This window comes from Aulonocara stuartgranti (genome assembly GCF_965226115.1).
Source record: "Aulonocara stuartgranti genome assembly, chromosome: 20".
Lineage (NCBI taxonomy): Eukaryota > Metazoa > Chordata > Actinopteri > Cichliformes > Cichlidae > Aulonocara > Aulonocara stuartgranti.
Genome location: NC_138956.1, coordinates 37,381,775 through 37,396,981, shown reverse-complemented (window position 1 = coordinate 37,396,981; position 15,207 = coordinate 37,381,775). Strand labels below are relative to the sequence as shown.

At 41.2% G+C, this 15,207-nt stretch overlaps 2 protein-coding genes across 3 annotated transcripts in view; both read left to right on the top strand.

Moving 5' to 3' along the window:
• Positions 1-15,207, top strand: part of LOC309697849 (L-rhamnose-binding lectin SML-like) — an 88,669-nt gene that overhangs the window by 1,994 nt on the left and 71,468 nt on the right. The window contains exons 3-12 of one of the 2 annotated variants that reach the window (XM_082520042.1): positions 3,200-3,301; positions 5,446-5,536; positions 5,642-5,745; positions 5,835-5,879; positions 5,970-6,105; positions 6,195-6,298; positions 9,963-10,048; positions 10,173-10,307; positions 10,598-10,709; positions 10,882-11,124. In XM_082520042.1, the coding sequence (XP_082376168.1) occupies positions 3,200-3,301; positions 5,446-5,536; positions 5,642-5,745; positions 5,835-5,879; positions 5,970-6,105; positions 6,195-6,298; positions 9,963-10,048; positions 10,173-10,307; positions 10,598-10,709; positions 10,882-10,949 (983 nt within the window). In that variant the 3' untranslated portion in view covers positions 10,950-11,124. Of the gene's footprint in view, positions 1-3,199; positions 3,302-5,445; positions 5,537-5,641; positions 5,746-5,834; positions 5,880-5,969; positions 6,106-6,194; positions 6,299-9,962; positions 10,049-10,172; positions 10,308-10,597; positions 10,710-10,881; positions 11,125-15,207 lie in introns of those variants that run through there. The other variant, XM_082520043.1, reaches the window with a different exon arrangement.
• The window catches only part of LOC309697845 (uncharacterized protein), an 80,410-nt gene that overhangs the window by 18,568 nt on the left and 46,635 nt on the right, over positions 1-15,207 (top strand). The window lies entirely within an intron of this gene.

The following is a 15,207-nucleotide window of genomic DNA, read 5'->3' as shown; positions in this document are numbered from 1 at the left end:
CAAAGCTTCTTGAAGCTTCATTTGCTCTAGCAGGACACCTACTGGACGTAAAAATAATAGCTGGCATGAATTTGAAGAGTGTGGCATTTTGCACGCAGCCTGTAAATGTCAACAACAAAAGGAGTGTGTGAAACATGTATATTGTAGTGATGCAGTATACTGTGTATATTTATACTGGCAGTATGGAAAATGATTATTTGGAAATGCTTAAAATGGAAATGATCATTTACTGTGAGGTGAGGTGTGGTTGGGGTGTGGACAGTGGTTGTGCTTTTGTAACGTTGAGGTATGGACAGCTACACACTGAGGCTTTGAGCCTCAGTCCTGCCTGTTCACATTTTATTCTGTAAAAACTAAATTTTCACTGCTTTTATGGCCTTTTTAGTGGGGAGAACATAGCTAGGATCTAATGATTTAACAAATCTTTTAAATCCTTTGTCCTCCACAATGCTAAATGGCTGGGAGTCCTCAATCACCATGCTGACCAGGTCTTCATCTATTGGAGATTGTCTTTATTGTCTTTCCTCAGGAGAACAAAGCACAAATATAAATATCACACACGTAACTTATTACAGCTGTATAATATTGTTATATCATTTAGTAACATTACTGCATGCTATATTATCATTGCATTTGATGGCTCACCTGGTCTTGCTCCACAATCGCTGTTCCCCTTACTCTCATGCAAAGCTCTGTAGTGCCTAAGCACGGATGAGGTGTTGTTGTTATATCCCAGCTCCCTGGCACATAGCAAACACTTCACCTTGTACAAAAGTACAGACAGCTTAACATAGGTTTTATTGCACCATCAGTGTTATGAAAATGCATCTTCTGTAGAAATTTACATACCTTGTTGGGAGGAATAAGATCAAAATGTTCCCACACAGGGGAGGACATCCTCCTCTTCTTAGCTGGCTCCATTCTCTCCTGACTTTCTCTCCTCACTCTCATAAACCTCCAAACGGTCTCCAAACTCTCACTAACAACTCTCCATCAAACACCCACATTTTGAATGAAGTCTGAGGGTTTATATCGCTGTCAAAACTCGCGGCAAAGTTCAAACCACTTCATGAACCAGTCACGTGGTACAGCCGGGCAGCGAGGCTTCGGACGTCATCATTTTCAGCTCCTCCCATAAATGAAGCAAGCCTCGATACGCGCATCGCGGAAACGCTCCCTCAATTACTCGACACAAGCTTCGAAGCCTCGATACATAACGTCACATCACTACTATAATGGACCAAATGCATTGTGAGCACTAAATCAGAACCAGTTAAATGAAAACTGGAAAATGTAACATAACAAATAAAAACCCCACATGTTCTCAATAAATCAACAGGTTAACACATAAGAATGTTTTTATTTCAAAGTTTAAGTTTAAAATAAAAAAATATTTATATTCACGTGTATCATGTTGATAACAGCAATGTTATTTGTAAATAAAAATATATATATTACATCTTTTAATCATGTAAATTCCCTGCTCCTGTCATAGACGTGCACATGATGTCCAAAAAAATTACCAAGTCCAAAGTTCAAATGTTAAACGTCATATTGACGTCCAGGTTGGGTCATGGTTGGACGTCCAAATTGTAGATTAAGTTCAGATGATGGACCGGCAGACCAAATATTGAGAAGATCTTAACATCTATCCAACGTTCAATGTTTAGTGAATGTGCTTTAGCAAAAAGGAAAGTTTGAAGCCTGATCTTGAAAGTAGAGATAGTGTCTGTGTCCTGAATCCAAACTGGAAGCTGGTTCCACAGAAGAGGGGCCTGAAAACTGAAGGCTCTGCCTCCCATTCTACTTTTAAATACTCTAGGAACAACAAGTAGGCCTGCAGAGCGAGAGCGAAGTGCTCTAATAGGGTGATATGGTACTACAAGGTCATTAAGATAAGATGGGGCCTGATTATTTAAGACCTTGTATGTGAGCAGCAGGATTTTGAATTCTGGATTTAACAGGAAGCCAAAACAGGAGAAATCTGCTCTCTCTTTCTAGTCCCTGTCAGGACTCTTGCTGCAGCATTTTGGATCAGCTGAAGGCTTTTCAGGGAGTTTTTAGGACTTCCTGATAATAATGAATTACAGTCGTCCAGCCTGGAAGTAATAAATGCATGAACTAGTTTTTCAGCGTCACTCTGAGACAGGATATTTCTAACTTTAGAGATGTTGCACAAATGGAAGAACGCAGTCTTACATATTTGTTTAATATGTGTTATGAGCGGCTGTGTGCAGACAGGAATAGGACCCAAGGTGCAGACTCCGGAGACAGATGTGAACTCAAAACAGCTTTAATGTTAAACTCAAATATAACATAACGGGGGGGAAAAATCAAAATAAACTTACACCAGAGGACTGACAGAACACACAGCTAGAAAAACAGTAGATCACGACACAGACAGAGAAACACAGGGCTTAAATACACAGAGGGAGCAATCAGGGAATGGGTAACAGGAGGGAAACACAGCTGGGGCAAATCAGGCCTAACGAGACCAGGGGAAGCGAAACCAGATACATTAACCTCAGACAAGGACCTTCAAAATAAAACAGGAAACATGACACAGTCTGAACTAAAGACACAGACTCGCAGGCACTGCAACAGAGGGAACAGAGACGTGGGACCAGGGCAGACACACTGGACACGGGGATATAGCAGCTAAGGATACACAGAGACGCCAACTAGACAAGGGGATACAGCTGACAGGGGAGACAGAGCAACTAGAGAAGACAGACATAAACCATAAGACAGAACTCAAAGAAACCAAAGACTAGAAATTCTAAATAATATAATAAACTCAAAAACCCCGGGTCAACGACCCAGGCATCCTAACAATATGTGCGTTGAAGGACGTGTCCTGGTCAAAAATGACTCCAAGGTTCCTCACAGCGTTACTGGAGGCCGAGGTAATGCCATCCAGAGTAAGAATCTGCTTAGAGACCATATTTGAATAAACTTACAGCTCAATGCAGTTTCTGTGTTTCTGTAATCTTTTACTGACTTTAATCACTTAAAAAAATGCACACAGCGTGTTCCTGCCTGTTAGCAGTTAAACAGCTACGTTAGCTAACCAAATAGCCTTTTCACTACATCATCAAACCTTTTGAGAAAAAAAGACGGCCGGCCTTCTCTGTGTTACTTTTACATTTCCCTCCATTGCTTTACCCTCATATTACGTTTTTTAATATTTTGATTTCAGGCTTTATCAGAGCACAACTTCCCGTTCCTCCTGCTGTGACGGCCATATCCAGAGGAAGAGTGATCACCTTTAGCAGCCTCAGTGTTCAACGCCTGAGCTGTGGTAAGATGGAAAATAGTCTCCAAAAACCAGCAGCCTAAGCAGAGAAGCCCAGACCTCCTCCTCCCCAGCCAGCTCCTTTAGCTTGTCTGGGGGACACCAAAGCGTTACCAGGCCAGCTGAGAGTTAATAAAATTACATTTACTAAATAATAAAGTGTTTAAAACATTAATACCTAAAAAGAGATAAACGTGTGCAAGTTGCTACAGATTAGTCAATAAACAGCAGCAGCCTGGACAAAGCTGTTTCTCTAATGCTGTTAGAGAAACAGTCTAAGGCAGCTTCCTTAAGTAAAACAAACACGGAGACAGTCTTGAATCAACAATCGTCTCGAGATATTTATAGGGTTGCACATATTCCACCTTAATGTTTGTGGCATCAGACATGTTGGGAGCTTTTCTGAAGTCCACAGTTGGTTCCTTGGTTTTTGATATGTTGAGGTTACAGATTGTTCAATAACAGCTCCATGGTTGGTTTTCTTGCCCCTCAAAAAACTCATGTTTGCTCAAAGCTGCCTCACAGACTTTTTCTGCTTGTGTGTCAGGTGGGTAGTTAGCACGGAGGCTTGTGTGACATGCACTGAAGTGTGTCTCCACTGTGTCACTTTCTCGTCGCCACAGTCGTCCCACAAGTGAGACACGCTCACATTTCTTTAGCCGTTGTAGCAAAGAGCTCTGCCTCCCACTCACTGTGAAAACAGAACATTTTTCTGCCATGTTTTTCTGTCGGGGTAAAAACTGCATCTAGATCCTCCTTCGGGCTGCGCCTGCTTTCTTATCTCAGCGGAGAAAAATGGCAGTTTATCTTCATGATGCTGAACTTTGACCTCAGACAGGTCTGAGTGCATACACAGAAAATCAGTTTTACCATTCAAATCTCTAGTAATCCAGATGTTACTGGTTAAAAAAGTACAGCCACACATTTAAATTCAGTTTTTATTTCCATGGTAACCTGCAGTATTTTCAGAGCATGCCCTGTGGGCGACTCTCACGGCCCGTGGGCACGTGTTGCTGCCTCTGTTATACACAGTCGCTCCTTTTGCTCAGCAGGAATCAGATAGTTGACTGACAGCAGTTTCATGGCCAGGTGAGGCCTGTTTGTCACGGCCGAGCTGACTGGAGGGTTCAGATGCAGAACTCCACGTAACACCACGAAAACATGAACAAGGATTTATTCTCAAAAGCAAAAACGTCAAGATATGATTTGCAACGTACTATGAACTAACGTTGTCTTCTAAGCATATAAACCTAACATGGAACAAGGGCTTGACTGCTACTATGAATCAGCGTAATTGAAATCTTCATGGAAACAAAAACACTCTGTTCGAGAGCACAGAGGGGAGACGCTGGAAATGCACCGGGAGTCTCAGTGCGCTGTAACGGGAGGAGAGTGGATTTAGTGCCTAGGCCTGGGGGAAAGTGTCCAGGAAAACATCACCGAATTTTGCCGGGCGGAGGGCGGACACAAAGGGAGTACTAGGTCCGGGTGAGGGGCAGATTCACTCCTATTTAGTGCATGGGGATCTGCCCGGCCCGGGAGCCGTCGCCAGTCCCCTTCCAGGCCTTCCCAAAACCGCAGCACAATTAATGTCCAAGCATTCAACTTTCAATACTAAACGCTGTCAAACCTAAAATGAGGACGTGGGCCCAGATAGTGAGCTATGGGCAAAACACAGTGAGTCTCAGTCTGCACAATCACCTGTTAATTGTCTGAAGCAACACTGACTAGGTGAAGCAGAACTTGTGGCGAAGAGTGAAGTGAGCGCTGGTCCATAAATGTTGACAGCTCAGTCGCTCACAGCTGAGGAGACGCCACTGTACAGTAACTCCACCCCAAGGTGGAGACAGCAGCTCAGAGGCAAAACAGCTGTACTCACCCGGACCATGACACTGTTCCCTCAGTTCATTCAAACTTTAGCACATAAAACATCTTAGTTTGTACTTGGATGTTCACTGGAACTCTTAACATGACAAATAAATCAACCAATCAGAGAAGGTTTGATGTAAAATCCACGGTGGTGGTGTACAGAGGTCGGACTAACATTTATGGATGTGACTGCAGCTGCTGGGTCTAAAACACAAAGTGCATCAAACCTGCTTTACTACATGTCGTTTCTCCTTTTCTCTGATACTGTGTGTGTATAACAGAGAGGGGAGTGATCACTGTGCAGTCAGCTGTGTACAGATGTGCAGATACACAAACCTGCTCTCAGACTGGCACTCAGCACATCAAGAACAGGTAGTTTAAGATCTTCAATAACAAATGACTGTTTGAATAAAAACAGCAGCAGCTCTGAAACACTTTAACAAAGCTGAAAACGAGCTGCTTTCTGTGTCCCTGCAGCTGTGATGGAAGAAAAGTGTGTGACATAAATATGAACATCATCAGTGCTTCTGATCCCGGCGTCTGCACCTACCTGGACACCACCTTCACCTGCGTCCCAGAGAGTCTGTTACATCTGTGATTATCAGCTAACAATCAGTCACATCTGTACATGAATCATTACAGTTTCTAATGTGATGCGTTTCTTTGTCAGTCCACAGTGTAACATGTGAAGGATCTCAGGCGAACCTTCAGTGTGGTCAGATTTATTTTTCTCATTTATTGTAACTTTAGTGGATTCATTTGATAGAACTACAAACATGGTTACAGTTCATGAACTCTTCCTCAGGTGAAGGACAGGTTATAGTCGTCTCCTGGGCGAATTATGGTCGCCGTGACAACACCACGTGCCCTGATGGAAATCCTGATCACGTCAAAAATGTTCTCTGTTTGAGTCCCAGTAGTAGAGAATATGTAACTAACAGGTAGAGATGCTGACTCTCTTTCCATCTTCTCTCAGATGACACGACGTACTTCAGTCCTCTGCTGACTCACCTTTGACCTGCATTCACAGGTGTAACAGGCAGAACAACTGTACTGTTGGAGCATCAAACACAGTGTTTGGAGACCCCTGTGGTGGCACCTACAAGTACCTGGAGGTGTTTTACACTTGTCAGGGTAAGAACCTGAAACCTTTAGACTGCATTCATTCCTGTGCTCATAAAAAGGTCATTGCTGAAAAAGACTCAATAATCTGACATGAATATCTTGTCAGCTTATTTTTACAGATCCTGAGTGAACAAATTGAAATGATGTTTATGAAAGTCTTAAAAAACAGAATCCTGTGATTTTTATAGAATTTAATTATGGAAAAATGTAATTTAATGAAGAAATCAGTGATGCTGATCACAATATATAGATACTCCAAAACAAAATGTAAAAATCTATTAGTCTGTTTTCTCCTAAATGCTGCAGTGTTAGACCTGCTTTAAAAAATACTGCACCAGCTGATGTTTTTCCTTTGATGTGTGAAAAGTCCTCTGAGTTTTAAAAGTGCTGCAATTCAGTTTTATTTATACAGCACCAAATCCAAATAACAGATTGCCTCAAGTTGCTTTGTATAAAAAAAGTAGAGACCTTAGAATAATAGAAACAAAACAGAGAAAATCTCACCAATCATATGACTCCCTGTGATGATGTCACATGGAAAACCTCTATACACAAAGTGAAGAGGGTCCAGGCTCTCACACATGACAGGCCTGACTCTGTATGGACTTTTGGAAGACTGGGCACCATGGATTGGCTAATTCATGTGAACTGAGCTTCATCCCACATTTTATTATTCATGTGGCTTAAACTTTGTTCAGTTGTTGTTACTAACGTCTTTAGTAAGTAAGTAAAAGTTTATTTATAAAACACCTTTCAAGACAGAGATCAAAAGTGCTTCACCAAAAAATAACAGAGCATAAAAAAGAGTTATCCAAACACATGCCTAAATACTGAGTTTTTATTGGTTCTTGAAAGACACGACTGAGATCTCAGGCTCAGAGGGAGAGAGTTTCAGAGTCTGGGAACCACTGTGGTCAAAACTCGGTCTCCTTTAGTTTTCAACCTCCTGTCATGTTCAATAAGTAGCTCTTGATCACATGACCTCAGGGACCTGCTGATGGCTGTAAAGGCTCACTGATCGTCCACTAAGAGCTCTGAAAGTCAAACCAGAATCTCGAAGAATGTTTTGTTTAGACTGGTGAGCAATGAATTAGAGTGATGTAAGGTTTATATTTGTGAGGCGAATAGTCTTTCATTGTTACATTGTCAACAATTCATATCATAACATATCAAATTTATTTGTATACCACATTTAAAGACCAAAGTGCTTTCCAGTAAAACCATAATACAGATCAAATCAAAATATAAGAATATACACACACACACACACACACACACACACACACACACACACACACACACACACACACACACACACATATGTGTATATTTGTTTCTCTACAGTTTTTTCTTGTTTTTAACTGATTGTGAAGCACTTTGGTCAACTCTGTTGTTCTTAAATGTGCCATACAAATAAATTTTGAATTTGAATTTTTTTTCATAAGCTTATCAAGTAAGCTAATGAAAATGACATCGTAAATAAAAAACGTCTCTGTTTTATTCGCTGATGTTTCCTGAACATCGACAGAATGTGGAGAACAGAACATCTGTTGTGTTTACCAACTGAAGATAAGGCAGAGATACCGCTTTATACCACAGGATGGTGCAGTAAATCAGTGTAACAGTTCTTTAATAACAATCTGAAGTTGAGAGATGAACACATTTTGCAATAAAAGTACATTAAAAGGGAGAGTTTATAAAGTCCTCTGACCAAATTAAAGACACATACAAGTAAAAATCAAACAGACAGAATTAGGGCTGTTCGATATAACGATATATATCGGATGACGATGTAAAAACGTCGATCGTTTCATTTTACGCTGTCGTTTGTTTCCTGGTTACGGTTTACGGCAATATTTGTTCATGGTTTGATGGTCACTGTAGTGGCTATATTCATTTCTTAAAGTTCTCTCTTTCTCTTATATTTAATATCACCACACTACAGACGGACAAGCGCCTGTTTTTATGCGTTGTCATTAGCAACAACGACGGTAACAGCACCGTGTGTCCGCTTGTTCCACATAAACCTTTCACAATAAAGCTCAAGATCCTGTTGAGACTTTTCAAAATAAACTGAATCACGTGAAAGATGCAGATTATTTACGGATGAGAATTAAAAAAGAGCCGCCAGGTGCTAAAAAATAAACCTTAGACTCAAACGTTAGAACAGGCTTCTCCCCGCAGCACGCCGTGTAATAAATACAAAGAAAACGGCACCGTTACAACTTGTGTCTAAAAATCTATCGTTTCATGCATCGGTTAAAACACTCGACTCCAGCTACACGACGCCCAGCTGGAAACACTTCAGGCAAGTCGAGCTGCCCGAGATTCACAGAATTTACAGAAAATGTTACATTTATGTGATTTATATCGTTATCGGACGATAGATGTTTTATATCGGGATATGAGATTTTGGTCATATCACACAGCCCTAGACAGAATTAAAAGAAAAAGGTTAAATGCAAAACAGAAAATGACAGGAGCTCCGATCAACACAATATTAAAATTAGGTAGTCAGAAAAAAGAGACTAGATAAGCACAAAGACACAGGTTATATCATGTCAAATCATCCAAGCCTTCTGCTTGGATGATTTAAAAATATATTTAATTAGAAAATTTATGCGTATTTAATTGAAAATACACATGAATTTGAATGTCTTTCCCAAAATACAGTTTGAGAAACAACAATGTTTTTTGTTTTTGTAATACTTGTATATATTTTACAAAAACATAAAAATATGTAAAACTTGTTACATTTGCTCATTTCAGCATGAAAGATTTATCAACATAGTCAGGACACACCTTATTCATTTATTTTTTTATTTTCATGACTATTTACATTGTAGATTCTCACTGAAGGGATCAAAACTATGAATGAACATGTAGAATTATAACTCAAAATATGTTTTATATTTTAGATTCTTGGTAACAGCCACCCTTTGCTTTGATTTCTGCTTTGCACACTCTTGGCCTTGTCTCCATGAGCTCCATGAGGTCGTCTCCTGAAATGGTTTTCCAACAGTCTTGAAGGAGTTCCCAGAGATGCTGAGCGCTTGTTGGTCCTTTGCCTTCACTCTGCGGTGTGAAAAGCAAAAATGTGCTTGTATTTGCTAATTAAATGTGAAAACACTGAAGCATTCCTACAAAGTCCTATATTTGAGCGCACACTAATAAAATTCCTTCTGTGACCATCACTGCAAACAGCCAGCTGATCTACACAGCAACAGGGATCCTTGAATATCAGATGAACACAAGAACAGAAGCCTCAGTGGAGACGAAAACTAGAGGCAGAAAGGAGGGAAGTTACCCAACTATCAGAACTGCAGAGAAGTGTGATGGGACGCCTAACAAGTACAACAAGCTGTACAAACCTGAGGCCTTAGAAAGACCCAGGCAGTGTCGTACTGATGTAGTTAGTCAGTTACATAATTAACCAGCCGTTAATATGAAAGTCATTGTTCAAGCTCAGCTTCTTCTAACATGAGATGATCGACTGCTTTGCTTTGGCGTGTACTCAACTGACAGTTTATTAGGAACACATGAAAAATAATGAAACAGATGTCTGTTATGAAATTCTTCATCTTCTGTTCTGAAGTTTATGGGGAGAAATTACTTTCTTTTGAGGAACCATTAATCTGTTCACCGACCTTTTAACTTTGCGTTCATGCTGCAGCTCCTTCCTGCCCATCTGGTTGGACTTGGTTTGGAGGTCGCTGTTTCCTCTTTAACAGCAGCATGAAGACCTGGACTGATGCTGAGGTACATCAGGAAATAACAGCAGCTGTCGCTGCATCACTGATGATATAAAGACTTTCTGTCTTTGACTGATTTTAAATGCATTCTCACACTTTTCATCTTCTGTGCACCTCATCTTCCTCCTCAGAGTTCCTGTCAGACACTCGGTGGACATCTGGCCTCATTCCACAGCACAGCTGAGTACACCTTCATCAGAGAGCTCACTCGCACAGCAGCAGGGTCGTATACACCAGCTTGGGTTGGAGGCAACGACAGAGAGAATGTAAGTGTTTCACAGATAAAGAGGATGAGCTGCAGCTGTTTCTGATATTTCATATGTTTCTCTTCATATTCATCAGTTTGATTCAAAGGTCAACATGTGACAGACTGATTAATCAGGACTTTGTTCCTGGAGACAGATGTTGCTGTTGACTTGACTTTTCTTTTCATTTTTTACCTGCACAAACAAAATGAACCTTCGTTGTGTTCGAGTGGTGTAAGAGGTCTCATGTCTGCACTCTCAGCATAGATGCATCAAAGTACATCAGAACAAACTGAACTTTATTCTTCCAGGAAACTGTGTGGAAGTGGAGTGATGGTTCCCAGTTTGACTTCACAAACTGGGCCAAAGAACAACCAAACAACTCTGGAGGAGATCAAGATTGTATGGAGATAAACTTTAATGGTACAAACTGAAAGTGGGCCTGTTGATGAAATGTGTTTGGTTTTTATATTGACTGAAGTCATGTGATCTTAGGTCTTTATAAGAACTGTGTTTGTTCTTTTTACATTAGAGAAGAAGAAAACATTTACAGCACAGACCTCTGATTTTATTTCTTTGTTTTGATTCTTTACAGGAGGAGATTTTGTCAACGACTCAGGATGTGACTCACAGAGAGGGTTTGTTTGTGTCAGAGGTCCATAACTGCTCCTTCGTGTCCTGACACGTCTGACATGATGATGTCACAGCCTCACTGCTGATGTCACTTCCAGCAGGATGTCAAGCCTCGATGACATCACTGCTGGATTCTGTTGATAAATATGATTTCATATCACAATAAACAGGAAAATAAATTCAATAAAATTTAAAGGAACTGAAATGTTGACCTGAAAGTGAGTCATTCATGCTTCAAATCATCATCTGATCATTTTAATAAACCTCAAAATGCTTTCTGTCTCCCTGCAGCTGTGATGGAAAAATAGGTGTGACATAAATACACCATCAGTGTCATGTTTCGGCTGTGTACAGGCAGGAGAAAGACCCAAACGCAAAACTCACGACAACGAAATGAAACTCAAAAAGCTGCTTTATTGCAGAATGGCGTGGAAAACTAAACTGAAACGCAAGGAAACACAGCCATGAGGGAGACTACAACACTGACAAAGAGAAACACAGAGCTCAAATACACAAAGGGATAACGAGGGAACGAGACACAGAAGGAGAGCACAGCTGGGAGTAATCAGGCTGGACGAGACAAGGGAAGCAAAACTAGAAACACTGACATGAGACACGGACCTTCAAAGTAAAACAGGAAACACACTGACTGAACTCTAGACATGTAAACTTAACAGCAACTGGGGAGACAGAACATAGGAACCTGAAACATGGTACAAAAACGTCACAGTAGACATAACATGGAACACAGGGAAGCCATATTACAAAACCAAAGAGCTAAACCTATGATAACCATAACTCAGACCTAGGGAAACAAGAAACAGTACAACAAAGGACTCAAACCATAAACCATAATATAAAAACACGAGATCTCTTCAAAATAAAATAGGAAACATAATGAGACGCAGACATGAAACACATGAAGAGCAGGGGAGACTTAACATGGGTTGGAAACACAAGGGGTAACTAATAAGCAAATGAACATAGGAGACCTAATGAGCTTAAACATACTATAAACATCAAAATGAACTAAAACTCAAAACACTGGGTCATAAGACCCAGGACCGTGACAATCAGTACTTCTGATGCTGGGATCTCATCACCTGATGCTGATAACGCAGTTATGTTTAAATCTGAAGAAAAGAATAAGCTTAATCATATTTGTGTAAAATTATATATTTATCTTTTTTTGCAACTTTACCAGCTTTACTTATAAAGCACTTTAACACAAAACCAGAGATCACAAAGTGCTGCACATATACAAACAACAACAACAAATGAAATGATTAAATAAAATAATACAACATGTTAAAAAGTCCTATTGAGTCAGCCCCTTACAAGAGCAAATAAATGTGTCTTAAGAAGAGTTTTAAACTCAGAAAGAGAAGAGGCCTGTCTTACATGCACGCTCACGTCTGCATCTACTGACTGAAACCAGCCCACTGAGGAACAATGGGCTGGGGGGTCAGTTCCTTAATCTTAATTATGCAAATTCTCATGACCACTGATCAATAACCATGAGTCCCATTCACAGAGAGCTGGGGAATGGCTGCAATCACAGCATGTAAGATGGTGACAGATGTACCCTTAGGCCCCTCCTCCATTCAGAGATGGTCTTTCCCTTTTCACGTAAATGGCCTCCTTGACTCCGCCCTCAAACCAGCGTTCCTCCCTGTCCAGGATGTGAACATCATAGCCAGTGGTGTAATGTGATTATTTTGTTCCAGTTAAAAGACGCGCTGCAGCAGTTTGCACCACCTGCAGACATCTAAAGGATGCATCACTAACCCCACAGTAAAGTGCGTTACAGTAATCCAGCCTAGATGTAACAAAGGCAGGATTACAGTCTCAAAAAGCTGCTTTGATAAGATGGGCTTTATTTTGGCTGTCACAGATGAAAGAAGCTTGATGTCAGGTTTATATAGTGGATTGTCATTTATGCTTAGAAATATCTTCTCATATATGCTCAGAGTTTTATAATCAATGTCATGTTGGTCATGCACACCCACACCCTGGGGGCATGGGAGAGGTCGTACCCCCCCCACACACACACACTTACACAACGCACAGGCAAGGTACTCTGTGTGTGTATGTATACGTGATATGTTAATGAACCTATGTATATTCATGTAACCTCAATAAAAGAGCCGTGTTACGGGGGAGCGGACGAGAGTCTGACGGAGGTCAAGTGGGTGGAACGACACTTCCAGGCAGGCCTCCCTCATGCATGAGTAACACAAAGAACTTTCCCTACTTGTGTCTTGCTTTTGCTGTGTAGTAAATTGTCTTGAACGTTGCAGCGAGTGGGTTTAAGCTACAAACCACTTGATCTTACAAAAGCAGTGACCTAAACTTTCCCAAATGAACAAACATTAACAGAATGTGACGTCATGCTCACATGTACTGTACTGGTCATCATAAATGGGGCTGTAATACCACTTTGTACCACCAGATGGGGGAAAAATTCATGGAACCTTTATTAAACCATTAAAAATTAAAAGGTAAAAAAAAGCCTGTAACTACACTCAACAAAAATATAAACGCAACACCTCTGTTACTGCTCCCATTCCCCATGGGATGGACGTAGAGACCTAAAATTCATTCCAGATACACAATATAACCATCCCTCCCAAACAGTGGTCACAAATCAGTCCAAATGTGTGGTAGTGGGCACATCTGCTATATTGAGATAATCCATCCCACCTCACAGGTGTGCCACATCAGGATGCTGATCTGACATCATGAGTAGTGCACAGGTGTACCTCAGACTGCCCACAACAAAAGGCCACCCTGGAATGTGCAGTTTTTTGCGCTATTGGGGGTCTGGGGACCCAGAACCGGTCAGTATCTGGTGTGACCACCATTTGCCTCATGCAGTGCAACACATCGTCGCATGGAGTCTATCAGATTGTCAATTGTGGCCTGTGGAATGTTGGTCCACTCCACTTCAATGGCTGTGCGAGGTTGTTGGATATTCGTGGGAACTGGTACACGCTGTCGTATACGCCGGTCAAGCACATCCCGAACATGCTCAATGGGTGACATGTCCGGTGAGTATGCTGGCCATGCAAGAACTGGGACATTCTCAGCTGCCATCTGCCCTGAACAATGTGAACCATGATTCATCCGTGAAGCGCACACCTCTCCAACGTGGCAGACGCCATCGAATGTGAGCATTTGCCCACACAAGTCTGTTACGGCGACGAGCTGGAGTCAGGTCAAAAAACTGCACATTCCAGATTGGCCTTTTGTTGTGGGCAGTCTGAGGTACACCTGTGCACTACTCATGATGTCAGATCAGCATCCTGATGTGGCACACCTGTGGGGTGGGATGGATTATCTCAATATAGCAGATGTGCCCACTACCACACATTTGGACTGATTTTTGAGCACTGTTTGGGAGGGATGGTTATATTGTGTATCTGGAATGAATTTTAGGTCTCTACGTCCATCCCATGGGGAATGGGAGCAGTAACAAAGGTGTTGCCTTTATATTTTTGTTGAGTGTATGTTTTTGCTGTAATCACAGATGCGACAAATAAGAACAATAAATACAGGACAGGGGTGGGGGGTGGGGGGTTATATACACAAATACAACCAATAAAATTACAGTTACTGTGAAGCACAGGATACATGACTGAAGATCTGTGTGTGTGTGTGTGTGTGTGTGTGTGTGTGTGTGTGTGTGTGTGTGTGTGTGTGTGCGATTTCTTTTATTAAAGTTATTAAAGTGTATTTTAGTTTTTTTATGATGTGTAGCGAGCCAGACGCTCAGCGTCCTTTTCTTCCTTTAACGTATTTTTCTGTTTTATTTCAGTGAACGGAGGACGTGCCAGTGGCCCTGGGACCTCAGGTGGTGGGTCGCTTTCACACTTTCTTTTGTACAGCACCGGGTGGGCTGCAGTGATTTTCTTTTTGTGTGATTTTCTTTTGGGTCCACGGCTGCTGGTAAGTCCAAGTTCCAACATTGTTTTATTGTACTTCTAGGGCACTGTCAACATTTTGTTCTCCTAATATTTTATTCTTTATTTCTTTTACTATAAATAAAACTGTTTTAATATTGGAGCCAACCTGCCTCAGTGTGCATCCTTGAATCTGTGCGGCCTCTTTTTATCTATTTTTCTTAAACATATATTTCCTGGGGGTGGAATTCCCCTAGGTGGCGTTGTCATTTTATTATTTCTTTTAGAACCCCGCCGACCACTTGGTCACACACATTTGAACTGTTGTCACCTTGCTGCACTGTAAATAAACGCACTGTCTCTATTTCTAAGCTCTGCGCCTGAGT